The 15,352-nt window shown below is 31.3% G+C and overlaps 1 protein-coding gene across 3 annotated transcripts; it reads left to right on the plus strand.

The window, feature by feature from the left end:
• Positions 1–4,805: 4,805 nt before the first annotated feature.
• LOC111917441 (uncharacterized) lies at positions 4,806–13,173 on the plus strand. Of its 3 annotated transcripts, none has more exons than XM_052770538.1 (11): positions 4,806–5,045; positions 9,726–10,324; positions 10,408–10,549; positions 10,640–10,783; positions 10,863–11,231; positions 11,469–11,552; positions 11,679–11,762; positions 11,847–11,978; positions 12,067–12,333; positions 12,408–12,587; positions 12,689–13,173. In XM_052770538.1, exons 4-8 carry the CDS (start codon positions 10,655–10,657, stop codon positions 11,952–11,954), a joined length of 774 nt encoding a protein of 257 aa, XP_052626498.1. In that variant the 5' UTR covers positions 4,806–5,045; positions 9,726–10,324; positions 10,408–10,549; positions 10,640–10,654; the 3' UTR covers positions 11,955–11,978; positions 12,067–12,333; positions 12,408–12,587; positions 12,689–13,173. The 3 variants fall into 3 exon arrangements, with proteins under 3 accessions (XP_052626498.1, XP_052626499.1, XP_052626497.1); XM_052770537.1 differs by lacking the exon at positions 4,806–5,045 and adding an exon at positions 7,595–8,905; XM_052770539.1 differs by lacking the exons at positions 4,806–5,045; positions 10,640–10,783; positions 10,863–11,231; ... (4 more) ...; positions 12,408–12,587; positions 12,689–13,173 and adding an exon at positions 7,564–8,905 and having other exon boundaries at positions 10,408–10,547.
• The last annotated feature ends 2,179 nt before the right edge of the window (positions 13,174–15,352 follow it).

Genomic DNA, 15,352 nt, shown 5'->3' on the forward strand with positions numbered 1-15,352 from the left:
ATCCCTAGTACCCTAAGGATTCTTACTTGGGCTGCGCACTGATCTGGTGCCTTCGGTAGTACGGGCCCAATACTACCGTCCACACCGCATCAATATTCACCCCAAGTCCTCCTCCTAGGATCCCAAATCCCTAGTACTCTATTCTTTCTCTATACATAGTCTACTGTCTAGCAGATCTCTCATAAGTTCCTCGCTGCTATCTATTAACTCTCAAGCATCTCCTACCAGCAAAATCCCTAGGCTAAGGCTTCACAAATCAGGCTACTCTAGTCCTAATAAGAATACCTAGCCTACTCTAGCATGCATATCATATCATAACATATCTCATAACTCATAATGTAAGGGTATTTTGGGAAATCACTGTTCAGGCGCTGGCTGATCGTACACACTGTTGTGCTCTGCTCTTTCAAAAACTTTTTACTCTTGAGAAAAATTTTGTGAATCTTATTTTGACAAACTCTCAAATCCTCAGTTTGAGTTCAGATATGCCCGTAGGTGCACCCAAATCCCTCAAACCAAGGCTCTGATACCAACTTGTAACACCCACATTTTTCAAATAATTTTTCACATTTTAAAAACACACTTCATTCATAATTGTTATAAAAATTTCATTGTATCACATAATCAATTCATAACATCACATCCCAAGATCACAAAATGTAAAAGCTCCTCATGTGTGTACGGATCAAGCCGACGCCTTCCCGCGATCCTCACTGGTACCTGAAACACATAACACAACACTGTAAGCATAAATGCTTAGTGAGTTCCCCAAAATACCACACACAAAACATATTAGCCACTCGAGGCCATAACTCTGTTGACCCTCTAGTCAATGTGTCTCAGTGGGACCCTCCAGTCTCATAACTCTGTGGGCCCTCTGGCCCTAACTCTGTGGACCTTCCGGTCCTAACTCTGAAAACTCTGTAACATACATAGCATAAATTACATAGAAATCACATCATGCAAAAGCATACAAAATACTTTGTCACATAACTCTAATTACCACCCTAGGTAAAGTATAGTGAGAAGACTCACCTCAATGAAGTCGGATAAACTCTCGTGCTCAATGTCCCGACTTAGCCTCCCCCTATCATTCAAATAACATCCTGATCAATATTCTCTCATGATCTCATCTCTACAAATTGGGTAGAAGGCCATTCTACCCTTCCCTGAACACTCCTGAATCAGCCTTGACCAGAACCCTAAAGTCAACAAAAGTCAACGGTCAAACTTTGACCTGACTCGCCGAGTGCACATGGGAGACTCGGCGAGTCCATGCGGGTTCTCTGAACCTTTCAACCTCTCTTGGCTCGTCAAGTCATCCATCTACTCGACGGGTTACAACTGTCACGAATCGCGGGGGCAACCTCGACTCGACTCGTCGAGTCCACTTATGGACCCGGCGAGTTGCCGCCTTGCTCAAACTCAAATGACCTTTTGAGGTTAGATCTGTTCCTCTAATCCATAGATCTAACTTTCCCAAGCTCAAATAACACGTAAAGGTTCGAACTTGATACTCATGCAACTTCCAAATGACACTACTTGATGATTTAGCCCCAAATGCAACATCCTAAGTCCATTTCTTCCATAACTCCTCATAAAGCAAGATGGAATAAGTTCTTTGGACCACTATGGATCCAGATCTGATATCTAAACATGATAAGGGACCATATTCCCAACAAATCAACCCAATAAAGGGTATAGAACACCCTAGATCCATGGATTCTTTAACAAAACAGAAAAAGGATCGATATGCTACCTCAAGGATGATGTCCTTTGCTTGCAATCCACAAATAAGCAACCTCCTTAGCCTCCTCTAAGCTGGAATCAACTTCTTCTTGCAAAACAAACCCACAAAGGTCCAATGATGGCTTCTTCTCTCTCACAAATGCTTAAGCACTATTAGGGTTTCTCTCAAGGGTCTGGTAGCCACAAATGGTAGCTATAAAGGTCCTTAAATAGGGCTCAGGCCCTAAGATTTAGGGTTTCATTTAACAATGCGGACTCGCTGAGTCCACGCATGGACTCGCCGAGTCCTTCATTAAACCAACCAAAAGATGCGCGATCCCACTCGGTGAGTCTGAGCGTCTACTCACCGAGTCCCTATCTAAATAAAATATAAATACTTAAAACAGGATACCTCAGAATCTGGATGTTACACTAAAATACATAAAACCTTTAGGGCTAAAGTTGAAAATCCACTAGTTCGGGTAAATATAAGTATTGATATGGGTTGCTGGTGTTGAATATTATGGCAAGCATACAATCATCAATAAAGGACAATGATCTTTCTTTGAATTTCTTAAAGATCATGTGCTAATTAACCAATACAGAATGTTTATTACTCCTCAATAAATCTCTATATCGGAAAGGAGGAATAAAACCATAATTACATGGTGCTAAATATGATTGCAAACACTAACTTGCCTAAACTTTTTATAAACCAGGGCATTAAAAATGGCCGTCAATGTCTTGAAGAGATTTCTTTTTAAGTCTGTTTCTAAAAATCCATTTGAGATTTCCACATGAAAGAATTTGACATTTACGTAGGAAGGAAACCAAACTTAAGGTATTTAAAGGTGTGAGGCTATCTGGCCGAAGCAAAACTCAGTAATTTTCAGTCGAAAAATAGTTGAAGATTACATGAAGGTGATCTTAACATAGGGAAGGAAAATGACCTTATCATGTATAGTGATGCCATACCTTATAATCAAATACCTAAATGGAAAAAAGTCATGATTTACGATCTTAATTCCATGGAAAATAAGGATGTTTTAGAAACTTGATGAATTTTTATAGGGTTATAAATCTATAGGATACAAGTAGGCCTTTTAGACCAAATTGGACCCCAATGATTAACATCGAATGAGATAAAGTTAAATTGGTCGCTAAGGCTATTCACAAAAAAAGATACTATACCAAGAAACGTTCTCACCCATTTCTCAAAATGACTTTCTTAGGATTGTAACGGCCCTTGTAGTAATTTTTTTTATTAAGAGCTACATCTAATAGATTTCAAATAATTATTCTTAACTTGGATTTACACAATATTTATACATGACCCTATCGAGAGTTTTATTTCTAAGGGTCAAGAAAATATAGTTTACAACTTAAGGAATCATTATATATGCTAAAGGAAACTTCATATCAATGGTATCTAAATTTAGATGATGTCATAAAGAGGAACAACTTCATTAAGAATTATCAAAGTACATACCTCAAGATTAGTAGGAGGAAATTAATCATGATCGCTCTCTCTCTCTCTCTCTCTCTCTCTCTATATATATATATATATATATATATATATATATATATATATATATATATATATATATATATATATATGACATTATAATGACGAGTAATAACATTAATATCTTGCATTAATCAAAGAACTTGTTATCATACCACCTTGATAATAAAGATCTCCTTAATCCTGGCAAAAAAATACATAGAGTTAGAACACAGAGGAATTCAGAATTTTCCTTAAAGGTACATACTGATTGTGTAGTAAGTTGATATAACATGCACCAATGCTTCCCTTTAGTTGCTTCTGTAGTTAAGGAAGGCATTTTTGATTTATTTCAATGCTTGAAAATAAAGGTAGAATGAGATCAAATGAAGTTACTATCTTATGCTTCGGTAATTGGAAGATTTATGTATGCCCAAGTTTATAACCGTCCCAAAACCGTTTATGTTACTGGCATGATTAGTCATTATCAATCAAATCACGATCTAGATCACTAAAAGCCACCACGAAAGTTTGTGATATTTACATGGGAATGATAATTACAAACTTATTTATAAAAGAAGTGATAACTTGGGATTGGTATGGTTTCTGACTCTAAATTCGCAAAGTGCAAAGATAAATAGCCATTATTAGGATACATGTTTATGTTATCAGCCGACCAATCTATTGGAAGAGTTATAAGTAAAAGTTAACGACTATATCAACTATAATGGCAAAATACGTTTTCATATATACTTCAACTTGCTATGAAATATTGTTGAGAAATTAAATCACATGACTCATGATCGTAAATTCTATTTTAAGGTCATTAAAAGAAAACTTATTTCTCTAATTTTTCCTTTGTAAATTTCTCCACTAGCAATAATCATAGTGCAATGAGGAATAACCTTGATACAAACTATTTGTTCGATAAGGAGCAAATGGGGTAAATAATATTTGTATCGAATACATTAACACCTATAATATGCTAGTGGATATGATAATGAAAGGCCTACCACCCAATTATTTGAACAAGTTGTCGATATGAGTTTAAGAATAGACCTACTATTATGTAATTCTAGAACAATGCTTTAGTGGAACATTTTGTTTTATTATTCATGTACTTGATTATCACTCTTCCATTATATGCAATTTGTCTATATTAATAACTTGTGCACACTTACTTTCTATACAGACACATGTAATGTAATACCACTTAAATCTAACGTTATTTGGCTTAAATTCATGAAAGTCTCATATGAAGCACCCAAGTATGATTGGTGGGGGTCCCGTGTCTAAAATAACACGTTAGATTGTACCTCTACTTTTGGTGTTAATATGAAACATTATGAATATATATAACTAAGCCAAGAGAACAAAACATGTATACAAATAGTCATTCGGTCAAGTGGGAGAATAATGGAAAATAACCCATTAGTGTGGCCTTCAGACTATTCTTGTAGTGTTTATAAAATAATGGGTACAATTACATTTTGTACCATAACATTTCCAGACTGACATGTGAGGTCCCTAGGATTAATTATATGTAGTATGATGAATATGACATTTATCCATAACTTGAGGTACTAATTTTTTGTGGTTCCAATTTCTTTTCCATGAGGTGTAACTGATGAATTTATTCCAGTAGATACTCAAGAGTTCTTGATTACGTTCAAGTACTCTCATATAAAACACCATCATCATGGGTATCAAAGAATATACAATTCTTTTCATTAGAAAAATCAGTAAATGCCCTATTGTGGGAAGAAAGGGATCAAGAATATGACATCATCTTCTTCAAAGCTAATTCTTCCATGTAAGTAGATTGATTTATGATCAAGCTTTATATGAAATTAATCATTCATTATGTATGTATAGTCCAACAATTTTTTCATTACTGGCCACGATTTTTCATAATTTTTTGATTTCATTAGATTTCGATTTAAGACAAGTTTGACATGGAACGTTTGAGAGTGTTTGAGAAAATGTTCTGTTTTAAACAAAAAGTCTCGTTTGACACTACATGCTTTTAACGTTTACTTTAAATAAAATACTTCAAATGTAAAAGTTATCTTCGTAGCGTTTAATAAAACGTTACCAGCTACCAGTTACCCGTTTTTTCGCTATCCACTAGCATCTAGTTTTGTTACAAAAGACTTGGTATTATTATACGAAGTTTCATGCTCTTCCTTTATTTAATTTTTTTTTAAACCGATATTAATTTAAGTAGAAATGAAGTAATTTTCAAATAAAAAAAATGGTATTTTCATAAACTTAGGTGACATGAAATCTTTTTTAAATTGTATATATATATATATATATATATATATATATATATATATATATATATATATAGAGAGAGAGAGAGAGAGAGAAAGAGAGAGAGAGAGAGGAGCGGGTAAGTTCTGTTGAGAACTTAAAATTTTACGAGAATTTGAGAACTCCTAATCTACTCATCATTTTACAAAACCAAAACACTTTGTACTCCTAGACCAGCGACTAAGATAGATCCATGGTCTAAAAAAAGTTTTGTTGATATTTTTTTTTTGAAAATGAACATGTATGCACAATCAACAGTTGTATGGACCGTAGGTGCATGATTATTTGTAATAATATTGATAATCAACATTTAAATAGCCTGCAGACGTATTATTATTTGTAGTTATATTGATAATCAACAGTTATATCGACTGTAGACATATCATTATCCGTAGTAATATTGATAATCAGCAGTTATATAGACCACAAATGCCGTCCATATAACGCGGGTTATCAATATTCCTATGGATAATCATGCGCCCGTACTTTATATAACAGTTGAATGAGCATACTTGTACATTTCAAAAAATATACATTCAAATCTTTTTTTTTTATCCTAGATGTTGCTTAGACATATCATTTGGAGAAGATTGATGGTTTTGGTTTTGAAAATGATAAGCATATTAGGAAATCTCAATTTCTCACAAATCTTTAAATTCTCACAATAACTAATCTCTCTCTCTCTCTCTCTATATATATATATATATATATATATATATATATATATATATAGATATATACTCTCTCTCTCTCTCTCTCTCTCTCTCTCTCTCTCTATATATATATATATATATATATATATATATATATATATATATATATATATATATATATATATATATATATATATAGGGCTAGGTTATGTTGTTTCTTACATTTATTGTGTGCTAGAATGCACCATTAGGAATTGAGTAAATTAGATAATTATTTAATTAAATAAATATAGATATTAAATGATTTCCATAATTATATGTATATTAAATGATATCTATAATTATAATTCTTTTTTTATGGAAACTAATTAAATCTGTCATTAATGTCAACAATAACATTCTTTCAGAATGAATTCGCATCTAGATTTTTATATATGAGTTTGTATTTTGTTTCATTATTCACTCACTTAAAATATAATAAATTTGCATGGAATACGAAGAACGATAGAGTATTCTACTAGAATACACTCTCATTCTTCTAGATATGAAGTCATTCGGAAAGAATATGATTGTCAACATTAATGATGAATTTAATTAGTTTCCATAAAAACGAGTTATAAGTATGGATATCATTTAATATACATATAATTAATATTAAATTCCTATTGGTGCATTTTAGCACACAATAGATGTGAGAAACATTTGAACCTACCTCTCTCTCTCTCTCTCTATATATATATATATATATATATATATATATATATATATATATATATATATATATATATATAAGGATAATATCATAAAAAGCCTTAAATTTGGTAGAAAATGTCGGTTTTTACCATTCGACAGATTTTTGGTTCGTTTATACCGCAAACTTGTTATTTTTTGTCAGTTTTGCCCTTATTACCTGTAATAGCAGGTTTCCAGTTTCCATAAATTGTTTTTTTGCAAAAAACTTAAATTTACAAATATTTTGAAAAAAAAACCCTTAAGATTACAAAATTATAAAATATTAATATATATATATATATATATATATATATATATATATATATATATATATATATTCAAAATTTGATAAAACAAAATGGTTTTTAAAAATTTAATTGTCAAAAGTTTATATCATACTAATATAAGTTTTACTGGATTTATATTATGAAACCAAAACTGAAACATATTTTTAGCTTTACATACGGTAAATTTTATATTTGTTCGATATAAACTTTTTACATTTAAATTTTAAAAAAAGTTACCTAGTTTTATCAAAATTTGAATATATTTTTTAAGTAATACTTAACTTTTCAAAACAAAATTAAAAAAATGCCTATTAGCTAATAATTAACTATGCTAAAATAGTTAAACATATGAATATGTTTAAAAATAAATATATTTTATATGTTTAAAAAGTTTATATTTAATTTAGTATTTACTCAAAGAGATAAGCAAATAAAACTAGTCACTTGATTCTCAAGTAATAATATTTGCTAAACCATATTATGAGAATTACATAAATTTTCAAATATTAAGTAATTCATGTTTATTTTTGTATATAATTAGTAATTTATATATTTTTTTTATATATTTAGTCAGTTATGTTTTTTTATTTTATACACATATGACCATTACGTTTGATTGTCATATGTGTACAAATACAAAAACATAAATGACTATACGTGTACACAAAAAAATATAAATAATTAAATATGTATAAAAATAAATAAATAAGTAAATATATTTCTAAACTGTTACTGTTCCAGTGGATTATCCCTATAAAATTATATAGTTATGGTCCCAATTTAAAAGAATCACATAAACCAAGTTATCTAGAAAGAATAAAAATAAAAAAAAAACCTTGATCCTGGACAAAATTCCAAAGTTTATCGCATTTGATGTTGCGCTGCTATGAAATGGATCCAACACAATCAATGATGTGGATGAATGTGCCATATAAAGGAAGAAATTCAAAATATGTAGCAATTGAATGTGCCATGTAAATTGATGAGTATTATTGGATAGCCATATAGTCAAAATTGTCAAAGGGATCATAAACCCTTCACCAGTAAAAGGAAACCTCACATATCTCTTGGATCAACTTTAATATAAAAATACTTAAATGTTTAAAAAATAGAAATATTAAGTATAAAAAAAAATTAAACTTAAGTATTTTCAAAAAAGAAAATATCAATAATTTTTTTTTTTGAAAAGCTTAAACCTAAAGATTTATATATTGAGCTAGAAAACCAATTACAACAAAATAGTCAAAATGATTTTTTATAGCATGACACTATCAATCCCAAGTGCTTACAAAATCATTCCATCTTTCTTAAATGTTGCAATCTTTTTCATTCTCCAACGCATATAATCTAAGGAATTTATTTTTAACAATAAAATTATAAGAAAATGACAAAAATAGTCATTTACATTAATTACATTATAAAAATAGCCAAAAAAAATCAAAATTAGAAAATTAGCCCATAATTTCGCAGATGGAAATGCCCCATCTGCGAAATCAGCATCCCATCTGCGAAATGAAGCTGCCATCTGCGAAATCCCTTTACTTTTCACTATATAAACGTTTTTTTTTTTCCTCCATTTTTTACCCTTCTCTACACAAAAACTCTCTCTATCTTTGGGCTTCTCTCGGGATTTTGGCTAGTTTTGGAAGAAAATGAAGGATTATGTCAACAATCCCGCAAATATGGTTAGATTTTAAATCTTTTAATGTTTAAACTTTTTTTTTATTTATTTTATCATTTATTGTATTATTTAGTGTTAAAAACGGGTAATTTTGTTGTGTTTGATAGTTTTAATATTTCTTTAGTATACTTGAAGTTTAAATGCTATTTTGTTAGTGGTTGTTTGAATGTACAAGTAGAGACTGCGTAGATAATGTTTACAATTTGTTATTTTTGTTGTTTGTTTAGTTGTTGTATAACCTGAAAACTTGTATATTCTTATCGTATAATTGTTTATATAAAGTGAAAAATAGTTAAATTACAGTATATGCAAAATAGTCGTTTGTATATATATTGTCGTATAAGTATAACATTTGTATAAGTTGAAAATTTGTCGTATATATATTGTTAGAAATTGTTTGTGTTTGTCGTATAAATTGAAAATTTGTATAAAGTTGTCGTATAACTTGCAAAATTGTTAATTTGGTTGTCGTTTTATTTGAAAAATTGTTTGTTTATATGGTTATAAAATGTTAGTTTATATAATTAGAAAGATAAAAATTGTTTATATATTTGTCGTTTAAGTTGAAAATTTGTTTAATAAAATGTTTATATAATTATGTATGATATTGTTTTTTTATCGTAAATATATTTGTTGTATAACTTGGAAAATTGTTTATATATGTGTATGTTAATGTTTTTTTATCGTAAATATATAAACTATTAATTAAGAATTTGTATTTGCATTACTAATTGTTTATGTACTTATTGCAGTTCGTAATCATATATTTTAAAAACAAAATATTTTTTCGTTCTCTAATTTGTTTTTGTGTTTTTTTTTTGCAGCATGATTTTAGTTTTATCAATATGAAAGCAATTGTGAACTTAAAAGGCTCGGACGGTAACATATGGGAAGTATTTGAAGTTTTAGATGATGTCAGACGTGCCATTTTCAGAGATACCGTATTTGGTTATTTTATTGATGTCCCTCGTTTACAAGGGGACGCATTGTTGTTCCATAAAATGTTCCTTCATCAAATCCGGCCGGACCCTGTTTTATCTCCAGATGGAATAAAACGATTATATTTTCGAGTAGGCAATACGAAAATGGTTTATGGGCCGGAAGAGTTTTGTTTGATAACCGGCTTCAATTTTGGGGAGTATCCAAAAAACATTGGGAAAAAAAGATTGGAAAAATTATTAAGCAGTAAAAAAAGATGTTTATTGCGTGAGCGGCTATTTCCGGACCATACGAATAGTTCGGTGAAAATCGGCGACCTGAAACGTTTAATTTTAAATCGAACATTCCTAGAACTTGACGACGTTGATGCAGTTAGAGTGTGTTTGATATACATTTTGTGTGAAGGTTTTTTGGGAAAAGAAGTTAATGATCGGGTGCCACAAGATTGGTTTTTTTTTGCTGAGAATTTGGATCTCTAAAACAGGTATATTTTCTTTACGTTAAAAGTTTTATTTTATTAAAGTTATAATTTATATAAAAACCAATTTTGTTTTTTTGTTTTGTTAGTTTCGCTTGGGGTAGCTATCTTTTGGATTTTACTTATGTTGACTTTGAGGATACATGGAACAAAATAGATAATTATTTATCACTTTCTGAGCGTCGTCAAACTTTAAAGTACTCCGTCTCAGGATTTACGGCTCCAATAAGGGTATAAAAATTTTCTTATATTTAAATTGTTTTATTGTTATGTTTTTTATTTTAATTTAACTTTTATTACTGTAATTGTAAAAAATTATAGATATGGATATATGAGATGATTCCGGCTGTTCGTACATGTGGATTTGTATTGAGAAAAAATAAAAACATGCCTCGGATGAAACGATGGAATGGAACAAACAAATTGAAATGGGTTGACATGAACAAGATTTGGTCAAAGATACAGGTTTATAAATTTTTCGTTTATTATTAATAAACTTGATTATTATACTTTTATATGCATTTTTAATATGTTTAATTTTTAGGAGGGGCAACCACCAAGACAAAACATGTTACCGGGTGATGGTGAGATGACATCTTGTTATTATATGTCATTTCAAGAGTATGTATATGGTGAAGGGAAAACAGTTCCATCCCCAGTACGGGACCATTTTAGGAGACAAGACGAATCTTCGTCTAGTATGTCGTCCAATGGTCGCTCTCATGGTAGAGGTAGGGGTAGTGGGAAACACAACCTAGATGAGGTGTTGAAACGGCTACATGCACTGGAGCAACATGTGTTTATGAAACGACAACCTACAGAAGTTTTTGTTGAAGAAGTGAATACTGAACAATTTTGGAACGACATTACTTTTGATGATCCGATAGTGTCACAAAGAAAATATGATGAACAAGTTAGTTACACGCTACATTATTTTTTAAATTTTATTAACATATATGAATACCTGTGTTCATATTTTATATTTGAAAATATAGATTGTGCAAGATGAAGTGATGAATAAAAACAATACAATTGAAAATGTTTGATATTCAAGACGACAAGGTTGTTATAGATATTACCTTTACGATTTTAATAATTACTTTTTAATGTGTCTTTCGTTTTTAAGTAAAAAGTTTTATTTTTAATGTAGGTGTTGGAGGAGAGGAATGACTATGCGGGGAACAAATTTGATGATGATGTGTTTGATGTAAATGATTATAGTGAAGTTAAAGAGGTTCTTATACTTACATTAATTTATATTTTGTTTTTAGTAGATTGAATCATTTATTTAATTAGATATTATTGCTTATTAAATTATGTGTATTTCGTTATTAAGTATAAAGTTTTATTTTTAATGTAGGAGTCGGAGGAGAGGAATGACAATGCGGGGAACAAATTTGATGATGATGTGTTTGACGTAAATGGTTGTAGTGAAGCTAAAGAGGTTCTTATACTTACATTAATTTATATTTTGTTTTTAGTATATTGAAACATTTTTTTAATTAGAGATTATTGCTTATTAAATTAGGTGCCGGACGAAGACGAAATAATAATTACGGGAATTGTAGATTATTTTGATGAGTATGATGGCAAAGAAGTTACACCCGATAAACCGAGGACTCGAAAAACATCATAATATTTGTGCCCTCCTTACACCGAGGTATTCGTTTTATTTATAAACTCATGATTTTATGTTTATGTGAATTATCTGAAAGATAGAGATTTAAACATTTGAATATTGTTTTTAGTTGCACATGACACCGAAGCAAAAAAGAAGAACAAAAAAGAAGGTTGATATCAAATCAACAAGCCCCGTTCCTCCTCCAGTTTTTGGTGTTGCTCATGACTTCTCCATGTTGCGCCTGCAACCTTACGTAGCAGGCGGTGAGGTTGTCATCCAAAATTATTTATTTCATTCATATGATGTCCAGCATCGTTTGTTTAATTTCGTGTTAGATAGAGATTTTTGGAGCTCATTGTTTGGGCATACACACGACGGATGGTTGGAGTCATCGGTAAATTAATTGTTAATTTATTATTTTAAAAGTTAATTGTTTTTTAGTCAATAACAAAAGTATCATGTGTGCAGCATATAACCATTTGGTACCGACTATTGATGGAGAGACGGTTTGAGGGCGACCGACATACAATAATGCCTCCAAATTTTTTTGTTTCTCATGCTTTGGAAGAAGGGCAGGACTGGAGGGCGTTTATGGCTGGTATTGCTACGTACCCAAACTTCATGGTTGCTTGGTGGGATGTTGATACGGTAAACTTAATTGTTTATATTGAAAATAATATCGTTATTTTTGTTATGTTTTTGTATTGTGATGTAAAGAAACATAATTTTATTTTTTGATCCTTATACAGGTCTTATTGCTGATTCATTCATCCCCTAATCATTGGCTATTTGGGGAACTACGATTAGCATCAATGGAAGTGCATATTTATGACAGTCTTGGTAGAAGGGCTTATGAAAAATTCAAATCTGAAGGAATCTTTTCCAAATTTGAACGTCGGGTGGCAAATTATTTGGACAAGATTAAGTATTGGGCCCGGAGGAACATCCCAAGGATTCCATTGAATATGCAATTCATTTATGAAGAAAATGTTCCCCAACAAAGTAGTCATTTGGGAGATTGCGGTGTTTTTGTTTGTATGTTTATGGAGCAATTCGTTTCAGGTCACCCAATACGTGTTCTTATTGACCCAAAGAACGCAGCTTTAGAGTTCCGTCAACGGATGGCAAAATTTTTTTGGGGGTCTAGTCTTGGTCCTATGTAGTTGGATAATATAATTGTATATCTAAATTAATGTTGGATTTGATTATTAGTTTATTTTTACAGTTTCGTCAACGGATGGCAAAAAATTTAACGTTACGACAATTACAACAAATTAATGACCTACTAATAACTTATCAATGCATATAACGTTGATGATTTTTACTTGTGTATGGAAAGGTTGCAAAGTACATGTAGGAAACAACCTTTCTGCACCGTGCTTAGGAGTCCAATTTACTGGCTTGACGATATACTGATTTCAAAATAGATACGAGCATTTTTCCCAAAAATACGTTAAAATGTTAAATCGATTGACGTCCCTAAAATTTTGCAAATTATATCCACATGTGAGTTTCCTATAACAACGATAATTGAGTTAATCACCACGTCGATACAATCAAAGTATGCTGAACGGGCCGAAGTGGCGGGTAAGGGAGATTGTTATATTTAGTTTTTTTATTGTGCTACTATTTTTATTAAAATATCAAATTTTAAAGGGAGGTTGTCTGCTAGGTTGACCCCTTACGTTGAGAGTAAGGTTCAAAAATGTCTCAACAAGTCTTATAATTGTAATGCAAGACGTTTGTATGGGGATACATTTGAAGTCGATGACAATTTTGCCACCAGCAACGTACAACTTGAACGAAGGGTATGTAGTTGTGGTAAATGGCAAAAAAACGGTATACCATGTGGCCACGCTATAGCATGTCTAAGAACCCGTACATCTGAATCCATTCACAGAATGGTTGATTACAAGTTCACTAATTATGTGTATCGACTTGCATATGGATCTGAGTTGGTGAATACTATACCATCACATGTGCATTAGGAAATACCAAATGAAACGGTGGTCCTGTTACCTCCCTCAATGCAATAGTTATTCATGTAGCACCTTTATGTTTTATGTAGTATTATGTATTAGTTTTTTATGTACCCCGTTTTTATTTTAGTGTCGTGTTACGTATTAGTTATCCATGTACCCTGTTTATATTTTATGTTGTATTATGTATTAGTTATTTATGTACCCCATTTATATTTTATGGCGTATTATGTATTGACTATTGAGGAAACAACATACATTAAAAGAAATGGACGTTTATTAAATAGTAACGACTACACACATACAACAACAAGCAACTTAAATAATGAAAAACAATTAACTTAACCAACATGCATATTAAAAATAAGGGACATTCTTTAAAAGATTCCATGCATCTAAGTGGGTAAACTCGCTACCATCATATTCAAAACGGTATAGTTCCAAAGCCATCTGTCGTAGAATGTCTTCATCCATATTTGCATGTTCGTTATCCAACTCGTTATAAATACGTTGAAATTGTTTCACCTTTATTTTCAAATCCTGAAACTTCGCTTTGACATCTCTTCTTCTTCGATATTGAGTACGCCTCATTAAATGGTAAAACAAATGACAAACACGAGACCAAAATGATCCAGCACGAACTTGTGGGGGACCCGGTGGAAAATCCTCCTCTACAGTTATAATCCAAGCTTGAACCAAAGCAACCTCCTCTGCGTTCCTCCATATATGTGGTGAGTCCATAATTGCAAGGAGGGAAATAATACGATACAATTACAACGGATATTAAAATCTATTTATAACGACTCCTTACTTTCCTGGTGCAATGGCTTGTCAATTCAAGCAGCAATGTATTGTGTTGTCATTCGACCGGGGATGACTTGTCAAATCGAACAATGATCTGTTGTGTTATAAGTATAGTACACTGCATTCATCAGTTAATTTTGACTATGAATTGCAGACATATTAGAAGATTGGACTGTGATTTTGTGTAGAAACTACTATAAATTGACCTTAAGTTACATAAATACTTTATTAAATAAACCAATACAGATGTTCAAATATTGTTTTTTAGATTCTACTCTCTTTGTTTCAATCAAAATGAGTTCTATATCATGGAGCAATGAAGAGTTCTTGGTTCTTACACATGCTTATATTCATGTGTACGAGACAAGCAAGTTGAACGATCCAATGTTTTGGAGCCGTTTAACCAATATTTTGAATGCTGAAAACCGAATGGCTACAAGAAACGATCGTGACGAACTAGACATCTTAGCAAGATGGTATGAAATGAAAACCGAAGTTCTATTATTCAGCGATCTTTATACCAAAATTGACGACACCCGTTTAAATGCTACTGAGGAGGTCATCTTGGAAGCTGCTAAGGAGGAATACAAGTCATTAAGTAACGGGTTGGAATTCCAGTTTGAAGCCCCT

The sequence above is a fragment of the Lactuca sativa genome, chromosome 4, assembly GCF_002870075.4.
Source record: "Lactuca sativa cultivar Salinas chromosome 4, Lsat_Salinas_v11, whole genome shotgun sequence".
In the NCBI taxonomy this organism is placed as follows: domain Eukaryota; kingdom Viridiplantae; phylum Streptophyta; class Magnoliopsida; order Asterales; family Asteraceae; genus Lactuca; species Lactuca sativa.

Coding starts and splice junctions, on each gene's coding strand:
- LOC111917441 (XM_052770538.1), top strand. CDS start 10,655: ATGATTCCGGCTGTTCGTACATGTGGATTTGTATTGAGAAAAAATAAA. Junction 10,784..10,862: donor AGATTTGGTCAAAGATACAG/GTTTATAAATTT, acceptor TTTAATTTTTAG/GAGGGGCAACCACCAAGACA. Junction 11,232..11,468: donor AAAGAAAATATGATGAACAA/GTTAGTTACACG, acceptor TTTTTAATGTAG/GTGTTGGAGGAGAGGAATGA.